The following is a 26,914-nucleotide window of genomic DNA, read 5'->3' as shown; positions in this document are numbered from 1 at the left end:
CACATATGAGATTTTTCTCTTGAAAAGTGAGAACTTTATCTGGTTGTGATACCGGCTGAAAAAAATCACCAGATGCAGAAGGAGTAAACTTCTGCGGACCATGAATATCTTTATAAGCATGTGAGTTTTTTTTGATAAATTTAAACAGTTTACTCCTGGAGACGCTAAATGAAAAGTCCGGACCCTAGAAGCAGAGGGATTCACTCTCTGGGGATCATGAATATCTGTTAAGAAGTTCTTGGTAATAGATACAATTTTTCCTGAAATCTTGGACCAGCCAATGTAAAGAGAAAACGTTTTCCTCTATAAATCTCAGCTGTGTCATTCCTCCGACATTTGGTCATGTCACTGAAAGACATAAGCAGTTCATAGAGGCAGTGCTGAGTTGATGAGATCATCTCCATTCATGGCCTGAGCCTCAGCCTTTTTTAAAGCTGGGATAGGAAGGAACAATGGCACTCAGTGAAAACCTGCAGTGAAATCTCAAGCAGCCGCTCTTTTCTCTAAGCTTTCCCGGTTCCTGTGAATTAATAATAGCCTGGCTAGGGAAACATAGAGTCCATTCAAGAGTGGCATGGGAAAGTAGGATGAGATAAAAATCATAGGATACACTAAAGGTAAATTTCACATGTTCTTTTGAAGGAAACAAGTCATTTTTTGTTTAACGTGGCTTTCACAGCAAAACAAACTTAACTGAAACGGCAAAAATACTGTATCAGGGGGATTCTTTTTTTTATCTTCTTATGTTTTAATGTTTCCTTCTTAGTGTTTTCAACAGACACATTACTGAACAATGTCAGAATAACTGTGGCGGGATTGAGTTGCTGTATTCATTCAAATGAGTTACACTGTGACGTCAGCGTTGTAACCGTGTTGCTTTCAAATGCTATCGGAAATGTGGTAATCGTTAAGAGTTGCGCACAAAACAACATTATGGGAACTCAGAATTTAGCTGTGGTCTGTGGTGCAAGGTAACGCAGCACGTTTACATGCTTATGTTTTAAACTTACTGTACTAAGACACTGCTTTAAAATATATGTGAGATCGTTTTTGCAAAATTTTCAGACGGAAATATTTGACTTTTTAGTCTGATACATTTACGTGACACTTGTAATTACATTGAAAATTACGAATTAGCATACAAAGAAATATCTGGCCAACGTACAGTTGCTACACGTACGTAAGTAGACGTACTTAAATAGTACTAGTAAATACTTAGTATGTAGGCCTATAATATTTGTATATTGTGGTACAACGACTTCTAGTTAGTATAAAAGATCATAATACTCCTTCCACCTCTTGCTGTTCCTTGTACAAATACATTATGATGCTTAGGCAAAGTGGTGCCCTTCATGCAATAATAACATTATTAATATGTAGCGTACCATATTATTATTTGGTCATTTAATATTTAATAGTAGCTGTGGTATATTGTAATGTGTGAATGCATTGTCGTTAACAGTATTTGAAAGCATCGTCTGCAAACGGAATAATTACCATTTGTGTTGAAACCTAGGTAAAAGTAACTTACCTTTTATTTCGATCTTGTGCTACTTTACAGGAAAATGCTGCACTTTATTATCTGCTATATGTATTTAACAACTTGGTTGCTTATCGCAGATTCAGATTGATAACACAAAATTGGGCTTTTGCTTGTATGGAGGCAGATGTTTTTATTTGCTCTGACTAGAAGCCACTTCGGGTCAACTTCGGGCTTTGAATGTGCCATATAAACAGAGACAAAATTAACAAAAATACTTTAAATCGTCATTTAAATTATAATCTCTTATTAATGGTTAAGATCAAGCCAGATATGGCTTCAGGAAAATTGACAACCACAAAATAATCATGTGTACTACTGAAGAATCAACATTTAAACAGTCCACGTTTGATTCATCGGTGTATGAAATAGGAGAGTCTGAGTAGTATGAACTATTTCATGTGGGACCAGTTATACTTTCATGCATTATATTGTATTGTTTTCATTAACTAAATAAATAAATAAATACTTCCACGTGCAATTCAGTAGCGTAAATAAAAACGTAAATAAAACACGAGTGCACTGAAAGTGTGTTTAAGTGCAGCAGTAGTTACTTTTCATTACTGATTGCATGTTTCCCTTTAAATTCAGGCATCGAGTTGCAAACTGGTCGTAGACCGGAGTGTGGAGCTGTAAAATCCGAGTTTAGTTGGAGCAAGTGAAGGCACCAGCTGGTCCAGTACTGAGGGCAGCGGCTCCGGATCATCAGAGCGGGACTGAGCGGTGGGGGACTGATCCGCAGCAGGAGGAGCAGGAGACGGGAGGAAGACTCGGATAACTTCCACCTCCACACTAATCCAGCCAGGAGATGAAATCTTTCTTTTAACGCGTGGAAACTTCTCTCCGGCCCAAAGATGACTGTGGATTTTGAAGACTGCATTAAAGATTCACCCCGGTTCAGGTAAGAAAAACTTAACAATGCGTCTTCCCCGTTGACTTCAACTGTTGGTTCTCAGTGGGACTTCTGTTCGCTGATCCGATAAATGGCGGGTTGCGATCACAGCTGAACGTCAGTCCGATCTGTGTGCATTTTCACAGCCTCGTTTCTTCTGCTAAGCTCCTTGATGAGCACTGCAGCCGTACGAGTTGTCACATGGGGCTGAGTGGAGCCGCTCATGGATCAACGCCTTGCATCCATGTGTCATCTCCCACAAGATGTCATTGTCCCAGTCCGAAAGAAATAAACGTTTCTCGCTGTGATGTATACGACTGATTTCCCTTATACATTAGTTCATGCTGAGCTATGGCTGCATTTAATCATTTCTTTAATGATTTCACACAGGGAGCTGGAGGAAATTAATTTAGAAAGAAAGAAAGAAAGAATAGCTGCTGATTATTTTTCTCAGTCCACATGAAGATAATAAACTCAGTGTTTTAGCACCGGTTCAAACAGTTGTCACTAATCTGTGGATCAGAGGAAACTGAAGGCTTCCACACAGACAGTGCCAAAAGCCCCTGACCGCCGAGCTCCAAAGGTTACACAAATAAGGCAGGAATTCTTCTACACCCACATCTAAGCCTGGTCCTCTCCTCCCGCAAAGTCCTGTCCGGCTGTGAGGGGAGGTCTCGGGGTCCTTTTACTGTGGTTCTGCAGAGGACCAGAGCATTTACTGAAAGACAAATAGTCTGTTCAAGAAAGTAAAAGGTGCTCCGCAGGGAGTACGAGGCATTCAGATGGTTTTAAAACAATAGTAAAAGGCATGAGTCGGTGCAACATTCAGGATGAAATCAGATGGACACGTTTTCCTGCTGCATTTCTCAGACAGCATTCTTGTTCTCACTGACAACTTTAGTCTTTGCCAAATTTACAAGAATGGTAGGTCCAGCTGGAAAAAAATGTGGGTGCACCTCAATTATTGGCGGCTTCAAAGATGCTAATCAAAGACAAAAATGAATGAAATTTGGCATCAGTTAAAGAACTGATGCCAATCTAAACCGGCACAGATGTTTTTTAAACTCTAATCTTTTTCTTTTCTATGAAATAAATGCATGCTCTTATTGTTTTATGTGTGTGTGTGTGTGTGTGTGTAAAATCTTAATTTAGAAGCTCTCAGATGACCGTAGTGGACTAAAACAACAGACTAAAGTTAGGTAAAATGGGAATTCACAGTTATAGTATTGTGATTGTTCTTGTCTCGTTACTTCCCAACGCTGCACTTGTGCACTCTGTTCGATAAAATCTCTGTTTCCAAATCAAAGACTTCCAGACTTGGCAGCAGCACCTTAATGACTGCCACCTGGAACCGGAGGAAGGCACACATCTCAGCCTTCTCCTCACACGTTTCATATGCTGAGGAGCGCGGCGAGGCCACGGCGGGACAAGCTGCATGCTAAAGAGTCACATTGCTCATTATTTAAAGCTCTAAGACCCCGTGTCGCTAATGGCTGCATAGAGTTATCTCCTATCTGCCCTGCGACGCCGTGCTTCCGCCTCCCCTTCGTAGACACTATTTTCAGGTTCGTCTTCTGGCTGATGTTCCCTTAAGTGAGCCTTCCTCTAGTTTACAGTCTGTTAAGAGTCTTTCATCTGCTGCCCAGGATGTTTAAATGACTAGAAGAGACGCTGAAAGAGACAAAGTAAACCGATGCTCTCACAGCCACTGAAGCCTGTAACAGTGTTTTCAGGCAGCTCCTTTGTGGAGCTAAACGCGGCGATGCTGTATGGAGTGTTATGTAACAACCGTGGAGGTGGATGATTGGAAGGAAGCGGCAGGAAAATCGGGGCTTTTCACTGTTAGGGTTGGCGTGACCCACCGCAGCTTCCCACACATGTGAAACGCTGAGGAATCAGTTTGTTATTGCTGTTATCTCCGATGTTTGATGGCTCCTCTTATTGATGGATCACCCAGAGGAGCCAAACAGTTACATTCTTCTCGTCTTTCTTTTGAGCTGCTCTCAACCTGAAATGAAAAAAATGAAGGCCTCAGTTTTAACTGTAACAGGTCTTTAACCTGACTTTTTTCCAGCTCTTCCTATACTTGAGTTAGGTTCAAGGTTCAAGGTTCATTTATTGTCATTTGGAACATGTCGACACATGAGGGGAACGAACTTTATGACTCAGGTGCAGCAGTGTACGGTAAAGACAGTATTCATGATAATAGTTACCAGTTTACATATTGTCAGAAAATACTGAACTCGAGGTGTGGTACTTCCACTGATCAGCCATGATGTTAAAACCACTGATAGGAGAAGTAAATAACATTAACCATCTTGTGGCAACGCCCCCCCTCAACCCATATAGAAGACCCTTCAGGAGACCCATGTCCATTCTCTGATGAGGGAGAACCGTTTCGGCAGCAGGAGGAGGACCATCACAGTATTAGGAAGGTGGTCATAATGTTGTGTCTGGTCGACATAAGTGTGTTGTCACCACAATCTAAGCGACCAACCTAAACGTAGCCATGGACCTTTGCTCAGACAACTGTTTCGCTATGAGTTGTTTCACTCAATAAGTCTGCGTGAGTCAGCTGATGTTTCCTGACTCTGAGCATGTGGGAGAGAACAGGTCCATAGATTTAGCGCTGCAGTGTTTATGCATTACTACTGTTCTTTCATCTTAGTGTACAAATGTTGAAATGGTTTAAATTTGGTTTTAGTTTGTCCTCTTGCCCTTGTCCTCTTGATAACAGAAACTGCATCCTGGACGCCTCTCAACATCCCAACAAAAAGACAGCTTCCACCGTAACTGCCGTAACTTGAATTCAGGCCTCTTTTTAGGCTTTCATCAGACCTCGGGCGCCGTTGTTTGTTTACATCTTTCCGTCCGGTCGTCTGTCTCTAGCACCTCCAAGTCTTCGAGCTATAATTGACACATTGGAGCGTCTTAACCAGACATAGATGTGACAGTGGAGATGAGTTAATGGCCCAGAGATCTCTTAAGCCAACTGTGAGTTTACTCTCTGTGACTCAGGCAGATGCGGGGCTGCAGCCGGCGATGCTCTGAGCGTCTGTGTTGGTCTGTGATGATTACACGGCCACAGGAACTCCTGTGTTTGTGTTTGCTCTGGAACAACATCGGCAGCAGGCGACGGTTGAGCTGTTTTCTCCCCACCGACATGTCAATTTGAAGTCACACTCGCAGGCTGATGGAAGATAATATACGAGACACAGCGAAAGGACGTGTAAATGTTTGGACTTTGGAAGTTGATTGATTCCTTCATTAACTCGTCCTCCATCAAAACCATTCCTCTAAGGCTTTGATAAAACATAGAGGCGTCTTGCAGGTCGTGAATGTCAAGAGGAGACTTCACTGATGCCCATTTTGCCAAATTGGCGGGATTCACTGCGTCCCCGCTGGTCCGTTCCCGTGAGCTTCCAGTCCTCCAGCAGAATATGACTATTGTCCAGTGAGCGTCTCACTTCCGCTGAGAGACAGACTCCTTTCTCTGCGTCTGAATGGCCCAGGGCAGAGAGCCCTGATGAGCCTTCCTCCCCTCCAGTGTCACCAGCTGGAGGCGGAGAGCCGGGGCGAGGCCGCCGTCACCATGAAGGCCTCCTCAGTGAGTCGCACAGTGTGGGGCAGAGAGCCCCGACAGGCGGGGAATCCGGGGCCAGTGACCTGTGGCGCTCGCTGCATGCGAGTCGCCAGCATCTGTGAGAAAACGACTGGATGGATGGATCTGTGACACATGACAGGGGGGAGGGAGGGTATGTGTCACATTCCTGGAGAGGCCAGGAATAGAGGATGGATTTTGTGAATTAATTTAGTGCAAAGCAGGAAACAAATGAAGTTGCCGAGTGAAAAGTTAGTTCTCGAAATCACACCTCACACTGTGTTTAATACATGCACATTATATATTGATTGATCAAGCTGATGGTCAGTGCTGGACTGGGGTAAATTTTCCTCTTAGTTTTTAAAAGTCACAGCCACAATATGTTTGTGGAGGAGTTTTGGTCTGGAGTTACTCTGTTGGGAACTGATTATGCTCCAGCAAAGATCTGCCTGGCCAACTGAAGAGTTTGTGCAGGTTTTATGTGCTGATGGACGGAAGAGTAACAGCAAAGAACAAAGTGGAGTTGAATGAATTTACAACAAAATAACTGATTGGATCCAGAACAATTCTGTTGCATGCTGACGCATTTTTTCTTCATCCAAAACACCAGACTAGTTCCATCTCATCACGGTCATGTGTTTCCAGCTACTGCATCATTTTTTAGTTCTTAATAATACCAAAAGTAATACATTAAAAAATCTTCCTCCTCCATGTCAGGCCAGTTCCCAGGCATCGGGTTCGCCTCGGTCTACGGTTGTGACGAATCGTTGCGGAAGCCTGGCGGATGTTTCTTGTTTTTCTGGAGGAGCAGCATCTCCAGCTGCATGGAGCTGGAAGGGATCTCTGCTCCGCCGCCTTGTTGCTTCTGCTCTATTTCAACCTGACCTCCTTCCAGCTTGAATCTGTGTCAGTGGCCCTTCTGTTCAGCCAAGACTGCTCCTCCCAGGACCGTGACTCCGGCCGGAGAAGGGCGGAGGATTCACCAGCGTTGTGGCTGAAATGCCCAGCTGTTCTCCATCACCTCTGCCTCCTGTCTCTCTCTCGTGTCATATTTCATGTTTTCTAGTTCGGGCGGGAGCAAAAAACAAAAAGCTGCTCTGTCTGGTGTGTCATCGGTTTAATGACCTCTTCTGGCGATTCGGGCTTCGGATGCGTTACACATATGCTCTGCTACCACTTCCCCACCCATCCAAGTTCATTCTGCTGTTTTAATTTTCACACGTGAGCTCGTTTTAATGGCCTCATTCAGCTCAGTGGCGCTGGCCTCTGGGCTTCTTTACCATCTTGTTAAGGGTGTCGGTAGGTTGTGTGCGTTCCAGGTAATGAAAGTGACAGGGATTATGTCCCCACTGTGCAGTTTGATGGTCTTAATCAGGGATTGACCCACATTCACAGGCTCTGTCTCTGGACGGTAAGGTGTGACACCTGGAGGCTTAAAATCCAACTGGTGTCATCCTAGTGCAAACAGAACCAGTGATACATACGGGTATGTGATTCTTCAGTCGCAACGTTGTCGCCCTCCTGCTGAGAAAACATGGCACCATTAGCTGGGAATGGCTTTTATCTTTTAAAAAGTAAGACCAGGTGAAGGGCTTTTCCTCGTTTGGAGTGTGGAAGCTCACCAGGCTCCACAGCATATAGGGCAGCTATAGGAACGTCATTTCAAAGAGTGTCTTCTGTGCAAATGCAAAAGCAGCAGATAAAAAATTCTTCAGGAGAGAAGGTCTTTCTTTGCACTGCATGAAGGTGGACTGAGGCCACGTTGGCGTTGATATAGCAGAGGCAGCATTTGTGGATCGTAATCCCAAAGCTTGGAGCTGGAAGTGTGGAGCTCCGCTCAGGCCACTCTAGTTTCTGTTTTTCTTGCAGCTATTGAGCAATAATTTAGGTTGACACTCAAATGAAATGGTGCAGGGTAAATGTTGAATAGCATAGAAAACAGGGATTTATTCCAGAAAATATGTACAGTGTATGTAATGTGCACCGATCAGACATAACATTATGACCACCTTCCTTATATTGTGTAGGTGTCCCTCCAAAAGTGTCTCCAAAAACGTTGTGACTCATCAGTGAATGGACATGGGTCTTTTAAGAGTGTCCTGTGGTGTCTGGAAACACAATGTTGTTAGTGGGGGCCTTTGGGTCTTATGGGTTGAGGGGAGGGGCCTCTGTGGATCATCACACAGATACTTGATCAGTTTGGGATCCAGTGAATCTGGAGGTCAGGTCAACACCTTGTACTTTTTTTTAGTTGTTCCTAAACCATTTTTGTATCTGTGTGTGTGTGTCAGGCTGCATCCTGCTGGGGATGGATGCTGCCATCAAGGAGTGTCATTGCTATAGGGTGGGGGTGCCTGCCTGGTCTAGTTGGGTGGTACATGTCTAAGTAACATTCACATGAATGTCAGGTCCAAAAGTTTCTCAGCAGAACACTGAATTGTCACAAGATGGACAGTTCTTTACTTCTCCTGGCAGTGGTTTTAATATTGAGGATGATCGGTGTATATAAAAATGGATCATGCTTTGTTCCTCGTTTTGTGCAATACTGAAGCCAAGGTATTGATCTCATGGGCGCTGCCATCAAGCATTGTTGACGTTAGTGCATCAGTGATCAATTGTAAATCGAGGTTTTGCCTCCTGCCTCACCAAAATGTGAGCAAAGACCCTTTGAACATCTTATGGCCAACCCCTTACAGTCTATGCGTGTCATGGGCCCTCAATATTATCATTAGCTAATTGTTTGCTGGCTCGCTACATATCAGTTATTACTATTCCCCATAGACCGGTTGGCAACCTGACAACTAACTTCTGTCACGTCATCCATCTTCATATCTGTGGTCTATGGTTGAGACTACCCGTCATAAAGTCAGGTTTTGTAGCTTGCACAGGAGCCCATTTAAATAATGTCATTCAGTGCTATATGAAGTGTCTCTATTTATACTGTATGTTGTGTTTCCTGGAAGTTGAATGATGCTTTGAGTAAATGGAGATTAGTCCTATGCAAAATGCTTCGGGATCCAGAGATGATGTCATCCCCTTTTTTAGTCTTTTGTGTTGAAGGAGGCGACTCGCTGCAGGAACCCTGGCTGTCCCCTCTCATTTCATTATAACGAATGGCAATGCGCTTCACACACTGCACACACAAAGAGCCCCCAAAAGCCAGGCGCTGCATACCGGAGGCTGTGCTAATCTGCTTCTGTCGGACATCCTGAGACGCGACAAAGACCTGGGCCTGCATGCACGACCAGCAAGAGCACCAACGGTTTATTAAGTGCGATGAAATCTAATAGCCAAACCTCACTGCTGCTGCTCTGCTCAAATCCTCTTACCCCTCTTTCACATGAGCCATCCGGTGTTGCCACAGGTTGAGCACGCTGTGCCGCAGACATTGAATCAGCACTATGGCAACATCTTGAGCCCTTAATGATGGAGGAGTTGTAGTAAATTGGCATTAGTATTCCTCGCACAGCCCGCTGTGAAAGGGAACAGCAGTGACTAATGCAAGGCAGGGGAGTTAGAAAACAAGGGCCCGGCCAGTAGCGCCACACAATGAGCAGATTTTTAACGCCGATCAGTCTTTGGTCTTAGTTCACAGTGCGGCTGAACAAAACTGCTCCAACTTGGCGTTTGTTTTTCCTAGCAGATTGGATTATGGTAATGGCGGCCGAACATCTGATCTCAATTCTTTATGCCTTTGGATATCAGATGTCTCATACTGTTTGCAGGAGAAAATCCACTTTTCCCTTGATATGCAGGCGAAGGGTTTCAATTTGGCCGGATCATGTGTTTTGCCCCGGGGTGGCAAAGAGAGAAACACTGAACATTCGTATACTGGAGCGTAACTAACAACAGGTTGCAGGAATCTTCTATTTCACAAGGCCGATAATGCCTGGTGAAATGGACGATGATTCTGAGTTTATAAAAATAGTCCACCTAATGTTCCTATTGGATTAACCACACTGTAAAGTGGAGCCCTCAGACGTTCCATAGCAACAGGACAGCAGCTATTATCCTCCACTCTGCCCTGACCAAGCCTCTGTTATTTGTAGCTCTTATTCTACATTAAAGAAATAGCTAAAGAGTTTTAGAAATACTTTTTGTGTACTCACTGTACCAGCCGTAAATCACAAGAACACAGCAACCGTTGGCGTCTAGATGTTTCTGACGCTAACAGTTTGGCAAGCTAATGGCAGGCTAACTTAATGTAGGTAATGTAAAGATATAATGAAAGAGGGAAGGGTAAAAAATTGCAGCATATTATCTTATATCCACCCCCACCATTTCTGAAAGATTATTGGCCCGTCATGTCAAGTTAAAACCGTGGCAAACCAAGTTGATGGTCGGCCGTTTACTAGTTTCTCTGATTGGCAGCTTCATAAATTGCTGCCTGAGGACAGAGACTGAATTGCTGAATGTAGCCTTTGACCACATGCTGTTATGAAGAGTTTATTTATATCACATAGATGTCCCAGCTGGTTGTTGGCGGTGTGTTCAAGTGCAGCTTTCTGATCCAGACACAGGTGACATGAGGTGGTGTCACAGTCAACCTTTGTTGAGATGAGACAAAATTAGTTTACATTTAAATTAAATGCTCCTTGTGTGCACTTCTACACAAACCACAGAGAAATTGTGAGACTTCATATTGGATCAGTTGACTGAAGATCATGGCTGATCAGATATGACAGTGGTATTTGTCTTTTAGCCCATATAATAGGTCTCAGCCTAGGCGCTTTAAAATGGTCCCTCTGCCTAATGTAGAAACACCACACAAGCTTTAGCTTTTAAAAACCAGATTTATCAGTAGATTTGTCTCCGATCTCGATCACTAATTGGAAAATACTCAATTTCCTCAGCGCATACCAGCTGCACCTCTCCTATCTCGGGTGTTTCAACCGCGTTAGAGGAGATTTGCTGTTTTTTTTAAAGGCTCGCCATCTCCATCTCAAAGGCAGCATGTGAGGAGCCGTCCTCTGGGCTTTGTGCTCGTGTCATTGAGTCGTTTGTCAGCAGACTCACAGAAAGCAGACATGATAACCTGCATTTGGCCTCCTTTACGCTCTTAATATTTTAGCTTATTTTAAATAAACTTTACGCAGGGTTGAATCTGGGTTTGATAGGACCAATAGAAAGTTATGACTAACATATTTCACTGTTTAATGTCTCTGAAATGTCTCCTGGGCTGCTTGGAAAGCTGGGTAGTTTCCAGGTGTGTCAACATAGGCCCATGCTGCACGTTTATTATCAGATGGGTCGGGAAATGGGATAGAACCACCGATATCTCCACAGCTGTGGCTGTTTGTCATAACCTGGGGAATATGAAATGACTTCAGGTTCAACACAGATACTCGGCCGTTAAGTGTGAAGTGGAGATAAAGGGAGATTTGGCCGGGCTGCGTCTCTGCTCAGCTTCGAAATGCTGAATCACACGTGTACAAGCATCTGTTTTTGATTTGTTCCATCCCTCTCACTCCCTGCCTCACACTCTCTCCTGCTCTCCCCCTTTTCCATCCTCCCTGCCTTCCTCTGTGTGCGGGGGCAGACTTCTGGTCGCGGCTGGGCCAGAACCGGGTCTGGGGACGGGTCAGGAAGTGCGTCAGCTCGCTCAAATATTAAAAGCAGGTTCGGAGTAAAGGGCAAATCCTTTGGGAGACGGTGTGTGAGAGGAAGTCGCTGACTCTGATGTTATGACATCCAAACCTGAGTCAGAGCAAAAATCCCTAAAACACCCTGAAACGACTTCTAGTGTTAAAAATGCAAAAGACAGTCCGACCCTGAACACGAGGAGAAGAATTATTCTTTCTTTCTTCAGTCCACCAATTAAAAAAAAAAATGCTTCTGACTTGTTTTTAATCAAAGGAATAAAGAAGTGTTTTTAAAGTTTAATTTCCTGGTTCCAGATGTTTTGCTTCTCTGTTTTGCATGTTGAATGCTTTCGCATTGGCCTTCTTGGATTCCTTAGTTGGCAAAAAATAAGAACAATTCAAAGAAACATCTCTTTGAATATTTAAAACCTAATCTCCTCACCAATCATTTAGAGCTGAAGAAGCCGCTTGGATGAGAAATGAAACGTCCTCAAGAACAGTCAGTTCCCTTTGTTTAAAAGCTGTGATGCACCAAACCGACGTTGGGCAATTTGCCGGTGTCGTGCCGTCAGCGAGCGTCTGTGGTCCTACATTTTTACCGGTTGCTGTTTGACAGATTCCAAATGGCAGGTTTTCATATGTCTCATATGCTGAAAGAAATCTCCATGATTGCACACCAAGGCACGAGACGAAAAACTGAAGTGACGGAAGGTTTTAGGTCCGTTTTATATTTTCATTGAATCTTTCTTTATAACTAAAAGATATTTTCGACATGATTCACCTGCTGACCCACATGATTCAGGAGAGGTCAGCTCTGTCCTGAGGGCTGTGCCTCTTTGTAGCTTTTTAGCCTCCCTGCTAACAGTAGCTCATCATGTTTCCCCTTCTGAATGATGAACGCAGACTACAGCAACCTACTTCCTGTAGTCTACTTCCTGCTTCACTTTTAACAATGGCGACTGAAACGTTCTCCAAAATTTCACCGAAGACGAGTCGTACGAATGTTTGTAGCTCAGAACCTCCTCGGTTAGCCTTTCCTCAATTTGTTTGTTGTTATTTATACAAAACAATACATTTGAAAATTCACAAATGGTGAAGCTGCAGGAAAATACTAAAGCAGAAATACACTACTTGCTGTCTGCTGGCATAGTTACATTTCTGGAGAGGTGCTAATCAGGCTTGGCTAGCATAAGTCAGTGCCACAGTCGGCTCATAATTGCCGCTAGTTCTGTAATGTTTATTGCGTTTGACATTCGTTGATATGAATCTCATTTGTTTGGTACTTTGTGTGATTTCCATAAAAGACGTGCAGGATATCATTTCCATAAATTCATTTGCCTGTGTTTTGCCTGTGTTAAATGGTGCTGTCTTGATCGTTCAGGGCTACTAGAAAGTGCCCTGTTCAGTTTTCTAAAGCTCAGGCTGATTTTTTTGTGTTTTTCCAGCCAACCGTTTGAAATGACATCAGAGAGTCTGTAACTGGTAAATGTTTCATGTTTTTGCTTTAAACTATTACCTTAAGGTCGAACTAATGAAAAAAAAAGGCAGGAATGATGTTGGAGACTTCAGCCTGTTTTTCTTAACATTTTGATGAATCTGCATCATAAATGATGGCAGAGGGGTGGCTTTGTATTGAATATTGATATAAATGCACAGCCTTTTACTAGAATGACTTTTAGTCAGAAGAAATATGACTCTGAGGTGAGATCTGGACCTTCAAAGTGTGGCTTTTCCCCAATGTTTTTGGACTCCGAGTTTATTGTATTTCCCACCCAATTTTCAGTCACTAAACTGGCACCCGTATCGTATCATTTCCTTGACCTTTTCTACATTTTGTAAGCCGACCGTTGCATTCCACTTAACTCATTTTTCATTGTTTCCTCACGGTTGTTGACGTTTGGAACGGCTCTCCCTGGAGAGCGTGGTTTAGCGAAGAAGCCAACGAGCCGTGACTCGGCTTCATTTTTCTGTAATTCTCCTGTTTTCTTTCTTTCCTCTGAGTCTGGTGGAGCTGCTGTGGCTGGGATTCTCCGGAGGGCTGTTTTCGGTTCCGTGATAGCGTTTTTATCTGAGTGCATGCGTCTTTCCCACACATCGCCCTTTGGACGTCACTTGTCGCTCACACTTCATATGAAGATTTCAGATTGAGGAAGAATAACTGCAGCCTGTCGGTGGGACTCATGATTCCCTCTCTGGCTTTGTTTCCTAGTCATGCTTCTTTGCAGGTGGTGTCAGGGTCTGGTTAGATCTGTTGTTAACTGACGCAGGAGTCACGTTGACGTTCACGTGTTGGGGCTGATGTCGAAGGGGTCAGGGGTCATGAACGAGAACCGGAGAGTGACGTCAGGGCCATGCTGCTGACTACAGGGGGAAGGAAACACCTGGGGGAAATCCAGGAGGACGTGACGGCGCTTTCTGTCAGTCAGCTGAACTTACACTGTGACACTCACATGACGGCTCATTGCTGTTTAACTCAGTTCCTCATGTTACTACACATCTCATGTAAAAGGCAGTTTGTTTAATTGTTGGACCAAATGTAAGAAACCAGACTTTCAATTTGAATGAGAAGGATGTGAGCATAATTCATTCTTGTCGTCTGCACTGTTGTTTCTGCGAGCTCCATCTCTCAAGCCTCTAGACAGGAAGGAGCTGAATGCTTCACACGTCTGGTATGTCTTTCTAGTGCAAGCCAAGCTGCTTGTTTAGCCCACAAAAATGCTGGGAAGACTCCCAGCTCAGCCCCACCACCACCACCACCACCACTGCTGCCGCCGCCGCCGCTGGACGCATCACGCCTGCGTAAGGATTTTCACTAAGGGGAATTCAGCTATTTCACCAAAATGTCAGGGTGTTACGCTGCAGGCCCGGCTTCTATTCTGCGCTCTGTTTTTCACCCAAGCAGCCTGGTGTGCTGCCCAGAAAAAGCCGGGAAGAATCACCGCGTCTGTAGGCTTTATTGTCTCCCTCCCTTCAATGGAACATTGTCCAGGCCGGCTCTCACAGCCCAGGCCTCTCATGGATCCTCCGCGCGTGTGTGTTCCCGCTTTCGTCTCCCTCGTCCCGAATATCTTCATTGACATTTTTGCGTGTTGCAGTCATCTCGGACCACCCTGAGTTAATCTAAACCTGCGCCGCGAAACTCACATGCTGACCTTTCTTTGGCAGCCTGATCACCAGCGTCCCTCGTCCCTCCCCTCTGTTACAATGCCGGTGTGACGTCGCGCACATCCTCTCGTATCCTATGCAATAATAAACACGCAGACGGAGACTGTCCATTCAAGAATGTTTCCCTTGTGACGGTGCACAGGAAGCTCCCATAGACCAAACTTGTGCAGGGGGCGACACAGGACACAGGAGTGGTGTAAATACTACAGTGCGTTGTAAAGGGTTAATCTGCATCACATTGCCCGTCTTTGTTGCCGTTTCCTCATGGGCCGTGGTCGCCTAATTGCGCACCCCCCCCCCTTGCTGTAGCTAATGGGGATGGACCCGGCTCTGCGTTATGTATGGCGACTGAACCCAGCTGGTTTGTTAACTACAGCCGCAGTTAAATGCCTTCTCCCTGTTACGAGACAATTTTATAAAACTCTCTAACTTGCGGTCCTCTAAGTTGTAATCGCTCCACAGTTTAAGCTGAACACAAGAAGGGGTCTGCCCTCCATCTAAAGAACTTTTAAAATGAAGACCTACACGAGGAGTTAAATCTGTATTAACGTCGCGGGTCCACCTGGATGCAGTGTCGGGAATTACTGTGAAATTTAGTGCAAACGTTAAAGTTTCCCTCAGGAAGAGCTGAACACACTTTTATTGTCATTCCAGAGTTGTAACATATACTGTAGTTATGATCCAGTGACTGAAAAACAGCAGTTTGCTGCATTTAGCAAATGTCATTCGTTTTGGTTTCAACTTCTTGGTCAGTTTTGATTGTTTACATGTTGGGGTCATCTGAGAAACAGAACAAATACAGTGGTATTTCATAAAAAGCAGTCATATCAGCATTGCATTCTGTGAAGTTTCAGGCTGTTGCATCACATCCTCTTTTTCCCTCCTATAAATCTGCAGTTGTGGTTTGCACTCATGATTTCTCCTCTAACGCGGTGATAGAGAAAGCAGGATGGCTGTATCTTCCTGTGTTGTTATTGGAGTGGGAGTTTAATGTTTATGAGCTCTCCAGAATGACTTCACCGCTGACACACAGCAACTCAAGGTCATGCAAAACCTATCTGGCCACGTTCCCAGTCATTGTCTGAGGAACATTGAGGAACAGTGGGATGTTTAGAACACGTGTCTGTGTCCAAATCCACTGTAAATACTGGATGCAGCACTGTAAATACTAGATTGGTGGTTACATTTATAGATCTACTTCCTCCTCTCATCCTTATTACGTGCAGCAGATTGAGCTCTTTGTCCCAACCCAGTATCATCAGCTGATCTCTATAATCTTCTGTGGTTGCAGTGTTGGCTTCAGACTGGAGCTCTATTAGCAGCTAATACAGTTCTAACCACAAAGCTCCAGAGGCTTTTAGGGACCTGATTGGTGAGTGGAAAACTGCAAAAGAGCTCACATTAACAGCACGAGATGTCACTTATGGTGTCTCTAGTTAAAGCATCTAGAAAGAGCTGCTTAAAAGCCAATTTAAACTTTTATACTAGACGGCTTTCTACATCAGCTTCAACTTCAACAGTTATTAAGAATTCATCAAGTCAAAAAAATGGCAGAATATAATGAAAAAGTTCCACAACAATTGTTATTTTGCCTGACCACCAGTCTAAATCCAGGAAGCATTTGATTTCTAATGATAAAGAAAACGGAAAAAGACATTAGTCTTCATTTTGGAAAGACCAAAAACCAAGAAAGATATCATGTATAAATATAAATATTAAATAACTAATCAAACTGAAATATAATGTGAAATAGCTGGGCCCTCTCCTGGTTTTACCAGTAAGAACAATTTGCTTAATACTGACCCTTTATTTCCAACTAAAAAGTGAGAACAGACTTTGTAACATACTTTGTAGTATCATTATTCTTAATTATTTGAATCAGTTGAAAGATGCAGAAGTTATATCCATCTTCTATGAGATTCAGCTTCTCAGTTCACATAAAATTGTGAGTAATTAGCTGCTGGAGGAGCAACACTAACAATTAATTAGATGTGAAATGAATTACCAAGCCTTCCTTTTGCTTTGTCAGTAACTGATTAATAGTTTCATATTCGATTGATATATTTTAGCCTCAGTGAATTGCTCACATTGTCTATTTATATGCAGTTAATGGTGCCCATGTGGCAGCGTCTCACAGATATATATTTTAGCCCGGTCTCATGGGAAATTATCTAATAGTCACAAAATTTGATGAAGGACCCAATAACTGGTGTCTTGGACTTGAGTTACATATTTTATTTTATTTTTTGAGGACCTAGGTCAATCAGGTGAGCTAAGATTGTCTTTCAACCCAATTCATAGTCTCTTTCTAAACCTAAACAAGTAGAACACAGCAAGTGAAAACTAACCTAGGTTCACCAACCTCGCACCTTCACCCTATTCTTTTCGCCAAGAAATATGGAAAGTTTTGTCTGTGTACAAATTTCGGTTAGTTCAGTTTTCATTTGTCCATTTCACAGACTATGTGTTTTCATTTTATTAAGTAGTGGGATGATGATGCCCATATATTAGATTGGCAACAGCCAATCTAATAGTAGTATCTCATTGGTTCCCAGGGCGTTCTAACAATATGTTTTCAGCTATCTGGATGAAGAGATCAAGAGGATTATTGTAAAAATAACAGGGAGACGCACAGTCAAATGGACAAAGGACGTGTTTTCTTTTCGGGATAAATGGGATTCGATGCTGCTTTGAGACACGTTGAGTCTTCCTACTGAGTGTCTTCAGCGTTGAAATCTCTCCAGCTGTCTGAGTGCAGAATGAAAGGAGATATTGTGCAGGAGACGTCTGTTCCAAAGCTGACCCGTAGTTAAAGCTTTGAAATATTAGTGGAAAGGCTGACACAGGAAAGAAAAGCCTCGCAGATCCAACTCAGATGTAGCAGAAGAGAGGCTTTTTTTTTTTTTTTTGCCACATTCTGGCTTTTTAGTTTGACACATCCGTCCATATTCTTGACGCAAGCAGAAGAATTCATGTCTGATGTTGTGCTAATGGGTCTGGCTTCAGTCGGGTCGTGTACCCTCAAATGAGTCTCTCAGAGTCAGAGAAGCTAAATTTAGATTCCTCTTTTTCTCTGTGGCACAAATCGCCGAGCCAGACCAGTTATTAATGGAAGCCAAGTTATTTTCCTTATTATAGGCATTAAAAAAATCTCAGAGGATGATTTCAAGGAGAAGAAAGCAGCGGTATTCAGCACATTTCCATATTGTGTACATGAAAGGGGCCTTTTATCATGTGGTGCCTGACTTTCACTCATATTGAGATATTTATTCGATTTGGTCCAAATGAGGAAAGCGTCCGTTGGTTGTTGTGATGGATTGTGTTCTGGATTTGAGTTTGAAAAAAGAAGCGGGAATGACCTCCTCAGCAGTTGTTCTTTTGGCAGGCGAACACTCCTCTTGTCTCAGCGTAGCTGAGCCTGGAGAGTGATCAGACGGAAGCTGAAGGCAGCTGCTCGGAGGTCACTGCAAGGCTGGGAGTCAGGGTTTGGCAGCCAGTGTTTACTGTATGCGTGAATAAGTATTACTCAAAGACTTTGGCTTTGAATAAAGCTCAGGGGATTGTGAGCGCCTGCTTCATCCATTAGTTTATGTAGCCAGGGTTGCAACCAGGCTGTAACCATGGTAGTGTTAACCGGTAGCTCCGATAAAATATCTTAATATCTGACATTCATGGTTCCCAGGTGATGAATTTGATGATCCCCTGACATTTTTTACATTCGTTTTACCATGAGCTTGACCTGTCTTGACAACTGTTTGCTATGTCCTTAGATGCATTTGAAACTTAAGTGGTCTCTTCACTTTTCCCAATTTTTAATTTGTCCAAAACCAAGTTTCAGGATCAAACACCTGTTAAACTACAGCATCAACTACACTCTTACTCAACTAAACTAAGTGATCTCTGAGGCTGGGAAATGAACATGGTAGATCCCAAAAACTCAGTGAGTCAATCCCCATAGACCCACGCGTTGAAATGCTCAACTATAAGGCCGATATAATGCATAATGTGGGTGAAATCATATGGGGACAGCTAATGCTTCAGAAGGAGTGCTATTGTGGCATCTTTATATATAGGTCTAATTAGCAAAGCAAGTTAAGACACACTCAATGGTACCATTTAAACAGTCAATCAAAGGCTATAAAATGGTAGAAAACATGAAGATGAATCCATAAAATGTAGAGTTAAGCTCAGCAGCCAAGCATGCTTCTGTCATGGCTGTGCTGTATTTAATATCTTTAGGTGGCACCATTGGTACATCAGCAATTACAGATAGTGACAAAACACAACAGTGTATGGTCTTAGGAGCTTTGAAAACAGGGGATATAAAGGGATATTTTTAACTGGGGTTGTGTGAGGTACTTAACGGTCGGCATGTCACCAGTTTGGAGAAGCAGAGGCAATGAAACCAAGCAATGAGCTGCTGTGGACAGTATCAGCGCTAATGTGTGTTGTAGCCACCTTAAAAAAAAATCTACAACAGTTTAAGTGAACAGACTCTTGCTGTCTTTCTAATGGAGCACAGAATCAGTTGTACCAGACTCCATTGATAAAACTAGTAATTTTACCTTGCAGGACACAGGAGTTGCTGACCTCTAAGCCCAATTGCCATTTTATACTTAGCTACACTAAATATGAACAAAATAAACAAAAGACAAAATTAAAAATTCTATGAAATACCTGCTCACTGTATTTATAAATTAGACACCTACATACTTATTTACGGAAAACATTTTATACGCAAAAATTATGTTTGTTTGCGACATCTTGATTGACAACTTGATTTTGAAATTATAAATGTACTGATTACCATGGCAACACTTCCTAAAGTTAATCAAATAGGTCCATCTATTCTATAAGTGTTTATATTGGGTGTTCACATTTTTTATTTTCTTTTATTAATTAGGGCATGCAAACCGGCATCATTTTTCATTACAATAGTAATAATAATAATAATTTTTACTTTATTGCTCCCACATGGTGAAATTCTCTGTCTTTCACTGTAGTCTCCTGCATTTCACTCTGCAAAACAGACTTTCTGTTGTATCACCAAGTTTATTTTCTCAGACCCTGCAAAGCCTTAGAAGACGTTACACAACATTTGTGCTCCTCGTGATTAGTAAACAGATCTCCGTGTGTAAAATTGTTGGAATGCCCCTTAAAGATGCACGAAAACAAAGCAACACGCAAGGAGAGGACGATCAAAAAAACCTCTCTGTGAGTCCTTGATTCACAGTTTCACGCTCTCTCTGTAAACCGTCCCCACTGTATTATCCTGTTAGAGTCTTGTTCGACCTTGAACAACATGTGCGCATATTTTCCCTTTTCTTGGCAAGAGAGGTTAGTCCTGGCGCTGTCCGTCAACCGGCGCTTCACAGGCCGTAAAGCAGCCAGGCAAACGGTCCCTGAGCCGGGGGATAATGTTCCCGCTACAGTCTGAGCTAATGAATCTCATCTTCTCAACATCTACTGCGTGTGAAGAGAACAACAACAAAGAGACATTCTTCAGCACAAACATCCAGATCACAGAACAATCCCTCAGCCAAGGTTGTTCTCTGGTATGTCCCGTCAGATCCAGAACTTCAAAATAAAATGAAACAACTGTAAAATCTTGCTCTCACATTGTGGGGTTTTTCCTGCTTTTTTTCTTTCTTATACATTGATGATCATTGTCACATCTGTCTATTTAATATACATCACAGCCATTGGACATATTTAAATATTTAAATACATGTTAAAAAATACCGTGGAATGGCTTTACTTTTATATTTGTCTCTACAGTTACACTCATCAACGGCTCCTTTGAACGGCTTATAAGTCATTTTGTGTTTTGTTGGTAAATCTTTTTAAATGCTTTTGTTTAAGATTAAAATTCCATTTCAAACAGGAAAAACTCTAAAAAAGACCCCAAACATTTGCAATTCTTCAAGCAGAAAGGACATAAATGGGCACCAGTCAATGAGATCTTTGTTATAAATACTTAAAACCGTAGAAAGCCTTTTGTTTTTCAAGCATAGCTTCTGTTTGTGTTTTTCTTTACGCTAACTGCTTGTTTTCCCAGCATTCTCGGGCCACTTTCTGAAAAGATTCTCGAAGCTTTGGTCTGATTTATGCGCTGTGGTCTGAGAAACAGTCGTAGGAGGGAGAGTTTTTCGGGGGTGTGGCAACGGCAGAGGAGGAAGAGGAGGTGGTGGAGGGAGCAGACAGGCAAAAGTTCACCCACAGCAGGCAGACTGGTCATCTGAGGTGGAGCGCTCAACCGCTGCCAGACTAGATATCCCCTTCAGTTTGAAAAAACATAAGGAGTGTTGATTTTGGAGAGGTTGTGCGCAGCCAGGAGAGATCACTATGTATTGTCACCCTGATTTAACCTCTCTCTTTCTCCCTACGCTCCTTTTACCTTTCCCCTCTTCTTTCACTCTCCTTTTCAACGCTTCCCGCCCTTTCTTTCCGGGCCAGACATCTCTCAACTGCAAGATGGCGACCTGTTACGATAACCTCAGCTGGGCTCCACATGCAGAGACGTTTCTGATATCTTATCCAAATTTAGGCCGTGGTGAATTCCTTGCACTGAAGTCACAGCAGCGCATGATGGATGATCATCCAACAGCTCTTATGATAAAGAAAAACCTCAGTGAAGCTCAAAGCTGTCTGAAGATTTCTTGATTCAAAGCAGCAAAGATAAGAACAGAGAAGTATATATTTATAGTGCTGTGGAAGTTTGCAGCTCTTAACTGGAAGTGCAAAGATTCCTTAACTGCTGAAAATGTTTTCCATTTTCAGACACGTGTTAAAACTTACTTGCACTTCAGAGGCTTCTTATTTCTTGCCACAAGAAAGCTGTGCAAATTGGCATGAAGGGGTTCATTTTAAAGAAACTCATATACATGGCTGTTGGCTGTTCGGTATATTATTATATTGTCGAAGGCTTTACATGTGAATATTTGGACATTTTATGATTTTTAATCTAGGTAAAAACACTGGAGATTTTCAACTGATTCAGAATTGAGAAGCTCTAAACAACAGGTGTTTCCCATTTGCGCTCAGTAAATAACTTCTAATCATTAGTAGATCTACAGCAATGTCTCTGATGCGTTTTCTCTAGTCTTAATTTATTGATTAATTGCTCCTCAGGCCTTGTCTTCTTTTGAACTCATCTCCAGACAGTTTCTATGCAGAGGGCCAGGGATCAGACGCCCGAGGCCCCTGTGAGGAGATCTTTGGTGGCCTCTCTTCTGAACCCTCTGAATGAGTGGGTGGGCTGGGAGTGTCGTCTGTCTGCCAGGGTGGATGAATGTGGCTGTAGAAATGGGGCTTGGTGAATGGTTGCCACTCAGCTGTTTGGCAACTCGCAAGTATTTGGCACAGAAGAAAAGCACAAGGGGGGTTGGTGAGGACTAGCTTATACTTGTAGAGGCGCTAACCAGGCCTTGATGCGTGACCTGACGTAGCCGATGTGAGACGTTGGTGTTAACCCAGTGATGGAACGGCATGGCTGCAGCTCTGCATTCAGCGAAGGCTTAATGCCCCAGCGCACTGTAATCGGAGCATAAATGAGAATTATTGCTGCAGCAAACATGTCACTTCTGCAAAGCCATTAGTGCAGATGTGTGTTGCTGGAAAGGGTCTGAGGTTTAAAGCCGCTGCGCACTCTGCAAAGTCTGGTGTAGAAATGCGAGCAGTGTTTATGGCGCCTGATCGCTCTCAGAACAGAAAGAAGGCCATTTTAAGGATGAGGCACACATCTAAGCTTTCTAGTGGAAATAAAAGCCCGGGTTTATGAAACAATAGTCGGGGCTTTGAACACATGTTGGGGAGGGTATTACCGGAGACATTTGAACTCTCCCTGCACCTTAAACGCATTAGGGTTGGGTTACTGCAGATTACGGGCCTGCGTAATTCTTAAATTATCAGGATGATAGAGTGAATGTGACACCAGCTGGATAGGTGAAAAGGTTTCTTTGGGGGTCATGAGGTTGAGGTCAGCGATTGCAACATTAGCTGTTTACAGCGCAGCGTGTTGTTTGTTCACCCCCACCCACTTGTTTACTGCTACTTCAGGCAAAGGGGCAGCAGCCTCTCCAGATAAGGGTGCTAGCTACTTCAAATATCATCTACATCTGAAATCTGAATTTTTGCAGTTCTATAAAAGTGTATTTGAATATTGTTGTTTTTTTTTCCAGTTAGCACATATTCATTTTTCAATCTTAGAAATGAAAAGAATTTGAGATAAAGGATAGATGTGTTTACCAAGTACAGGCTAAAGAGCTGCGAGCGTTAACTATGAAAGCAGTGAGCAGTCAGGACAGAAATATTTTCCGATGGATGTCAGTTCACAAACTAATGTCATGCATTCGTTGTTTTTTTTAAATGACATCAGCTATTTCATACACCCTTGTGTTGTTTGTTCATAAAAGACACACACTGCTTGAGTGTTCGGAGAAATCCATATCTTCATGTGCCTGCCAGTCACTGCTCAGGGTAGCAGTTTAACAAATGATTACACGTGCCGGGACGAAGGCATTTTTGAGTGTCCAGTTAGTGCTCTGAAAATGGTCTGTGAAGATTTATTTTTAAGAGGTTGACATCTAAAACCAGGGCTCCTTGACCCTTCTTTAGTTTATGTAGAAGTCTGGACAAGTAGGAGGAGGAAGAGGAGGAGGAGGTGGAAGAAGAGGATAGGGCAAGTCAGGACAGAGGGCATTAAGAGCCATGCAGCTAAGAATAACCTGAGCCTGAAGGGAGAATGCTGAGGTCCCCAACCCCCTTCAATCAACCATTCAACCCTGCAATCTAACCTCAATTAGGGCACTAAAGCAATCAATATTACAACAAAACGCTGCTCCAGACAGGAAGCTGCTTTTTCACAAAGGGACAGAGAGACAGACAGACAGACGGCCCCCCTCCTCCGCCTCCACCACACCCTTTCAGGCACACTGATGAAAGCTTCTGAATTAGGATGAGGCTGAAGATGCTGAAGAGCGTAGGAAATAGCAAACAGCCTGCTGATTGCTGAGGATCTCTTGAAGCTTGCATCAGGTCTGTTCTACAGCTGCTCTCATTTGTATGCTGCATCGCTCAGTGGTTAATTCACTCTCCCCGGCGGGCCGCCGTCTGGAGTTTTCATCTGCGCGCCCCAGCTGGAGGACGAGGTGGGTTCGGTCGTATTTCAGGGGTCACTACCTGGACCAAGCGCCGGTGTTGTTCTCAGCGTTCCACCTGCTCTCTGCCCAGACCACCAGACAGCCCCGCCTCCGATCACCCTCCAAAAACACGACGCTGTGGGACTTCTGGGCCCAGCTGCCTCTGCCTCGGCCATCCGGCTCACAAACAGCAGCCAAGATACCCCTACTGGGAGTGGTGCAGAGTAACTAGTGCATAGCCACAACATTAAAACCACTGACAGGAGAAGTAAATAACTTTCACCATCTTGTGACAATTCAATGTTCTGCTGGGAAACTTTTCGACCTCTATTCATGTGGATGTTACATGGACATTTACCACCGAAACAGACCAGACCAGACCAGACCAGACACCCCCACCCCATAACAATGACACTCGTTGATGGGAGCAGCCATCCCCAGCAGGATGCAGCCTGACACACACACAAAAATGGTTTAGGAACAACTCAAAAAAGAACAGTTGTTGACCTGACCTCCAAATTCACTAGATCCCAAACTAGTATCTGTAGGATGATCCACAGAGGCCCCTCCCCTCAACCGAGACCCCCACTAACAACATTCTGTTACCAGACACCCTCAGGAGGCCCATGTCCATTCTCTGATGAGTCACAACTGTTTTGGAGACACAAACTAGACAATATTAGGAAGGTGATCATAATGCTTGATTGGTGTTTAATGGTGCCTTTAGTTCCCATACTTCCTTTGGAGATAAAAAAAATAAAGAAATAAAGCTAAAAGGTGCACTAGGTGATTATCCTTCCCCTCTGTTTACTATAATGGAAACATTTTTTTTTTCATCATGGAATTCTTTTTCTTTTAATTATGCTGGTGGAACCTCTAAAAAGCAAAGTTTCACACGCGAAACAACACCAGCATGGAGAAAATGTTTATTGGCGTTGGCCTGGCTTCAAGCGAAACTGGTTAATGTGCGCAGTAACTTGTGAATTAAAACTAAACAGAGGTGTTCTGCGACTTCGGGCCAGTCCGCGGCACCTCAGCCGCTCCCCTGGCCATGCCCCGTCAGCATGTCACCAGCCAGAAACCACCAGAGCTGCAGCTTGCTCAGCACAGTCTCCGTGTTTATTATGTTTATTCACCGCTGCTTAAATGCGCTGCTTCATTTCAAATAAATGATCCCCGGCTAATCCCGTCTGACAAGGTTTAAACGTACTGTGTTGTTTCTGTTGTTCGGCCGTAATCAGCCATTAAGAGCAGCCATGTTTATTTGAACTTAGTCATGTCTGTGTAGAAGTAGTTGTCATGTGACCCACAGGCAGATATATTACAGTTTAATAGTCTCCTGACGAGCTTTTAATGGTGGCCTTCTCTTGTCACAGTAGCCTTGATGCTCGGCCGTGTTATTGTCTGTTAGCTTCTCCGCTCCTCGTGGTGTGAATGAGGGTCAACCTAAAAGAACGTCAGGGGGGACCTCTGCGGCCCACTTAGGAGGTGGTTGCCACGGCTACGGGCCTGGGGCGCTGTGTGCATCCATTACGGGAGGCATGTGCAGTGAGAGAGGGGCAGTGGGTGGGGGGGGTGGGATACAGCCTGGGGGGAGCAGCTGCCTCATGGGCAGGAGTCCACACATCTGGAGCAGCGGGCTGGAGGACGGTTACCGTCTAGAGCTGCTGGAGAGGCAGCAGAAGCGAGGCGGTCCCCGTCCATCACCGCGGGGGACACACACTGTTGACATGAGGGTATTTTTAGACTGCTACCGATATAAAAATTTCTGCCATCTTTGATTTATTTATTTATTTATTTTGTGGATAAAGGGTCACGTTTGTGAAGGCGGCTATTCTGCCTTTTCCCACAAGAACAGATTCAATAATGAATGAAAGATTTAAAGACCTTCATATTATCACTTTTAGACCGCATCACATCCCTGGCAACTGTCAACGTTTGACATTCTTACAATAATTAAATATGAGAAGCAGCAGAGAGATCAGATCAAAAAACAAAAGAAAACAATATTTTAGTGGGAACTTATTGCAGTTGATTGATGGTTGAATGTCCACATGTGTGGTCTGTTAAATGAACATTTCATTACCAAATGATTTTGTCTGCAGCTTCCCAGAAGAATGAAACCAGCTGATTGTCACAGCTTCTTAAAGCCTCTGTGGAATTTTACCAACAAGAATATGTCTTATTATAATCAGCCTGTCTGACTGGCTGCTGCTGCTCAAAGACGTAGGGAGAACCATCCTCCTGAAAAGCGAGAGCCCGCTAAGCTCTGCATTACGAACATAAAAAGAGCAGTTTCAAAATGACATCAGCAACCAAAACAGCTTTGCTCACTGCAAGATTATCCCTGGGTGTGGTTGGCTCAAGGCTGCTCGGTGGGAGATCAGTGACAGAAACCCTGGTGCACATGTGGAATATTATGGTATCGATTATTTAGGTAATGCACGTTTCCATTCTGCGTGAGTTAGAGCTTTCGACAGATACACTCTCTCTGGAGTGTTCATTCCACTCTCCCACTTCCATATTAAATTAGAGGGTGAGAGTAAAAGCTGTGGGGGTGGAGGACGCGTGCCATCCTTCATCCCCTGTGCCCGGCCAGGCAGGCTAATCCAGCTCATGAAGAGATGAGACACAGATATAAGTTATACTGGCGATTCTGCCATCCATGACTGATATCTGCCACAGATGCTCTCATCACACGGTTGCTGTGCAACACAGCCTCAATACCAAATGGAAAACAAGTTGAGAAGATGGTTCCCTCTTTACAAATTAGGGAGTGCTGCAACTTTCCAGAAATCCAGGATCCTAATTCACACCCATTTCCTGTTTTATCCCTCTGGCTTGTTATACTAGTTCTGCCACATTTTAATCCACATGTCAATAACTATATTTAAACATCTTTCTGGATGTGTCCGATGTTGCCATGGACAAACAATGTAAATAACATGACGCCTCCGTTCTCCAGCAGTGTGAACCCGGGCACGTTCACAGCAA

The 26,914-nt window shown here is 43.6% G+C and overlaps 1 protein-coding gene across 11 annotated transcripts in view; it reads left to right on the top strand.

Annotated features, from left to right (window-relative positions):
• Positions 1–2,151: 2,151 nt before the first annotated feature.
• LOC125007880 (arf-GAP with coiled-coil, ANK repeat and PH domain-containing protein 3-like) overlaps positions 2,152–26,914 on the top strand; it is a 59,745-nt gene continuing 34,982 nt past the window's right edge. For 3 of the 11 annotated variants that reach the window (XM_047584817.1, XM_047584800.1, XM_047584774.1), the window contains exon 1: positions 2,155–2,441. In XM_047584817.1, the coding sequence (XP_047440773.1) occupies positions 2,395–2,441 (47 nt within the window). In that variant the 5' untranslated portion in view covers positions 2,155–2,394. Of the gene's footprint in view, positions 2,442–26,914 lie in introns of all 11 variants that reach the window. The other 8 variants (XM_047584825.1, XM_047584792.1, XM_047584835.1 and 5 more) reach the window with 5 other exon arrangements.

The sequence above is a fragment of the Mugil cephalus genome, chromosome 1, assembly GCF_022458985.1.
Source record: "Mugil cephalus isolate CIBA_MC_2020 chromosome 1, CIBA_Mcephalus_1.1, whole genome shotgun sequence".
In the NCBI taxonomy this organism is placed as follows: Eukaryota; Metazoa; Chordata; class Actinopteri; order Mugiliformes; family Mugilidae; genus Mugil; species Mugil cephalus.
Note: the sequence above shows the minus strand (reverse complement) of the source record. Positions and strands in the feature narration are given on the sequence as shown.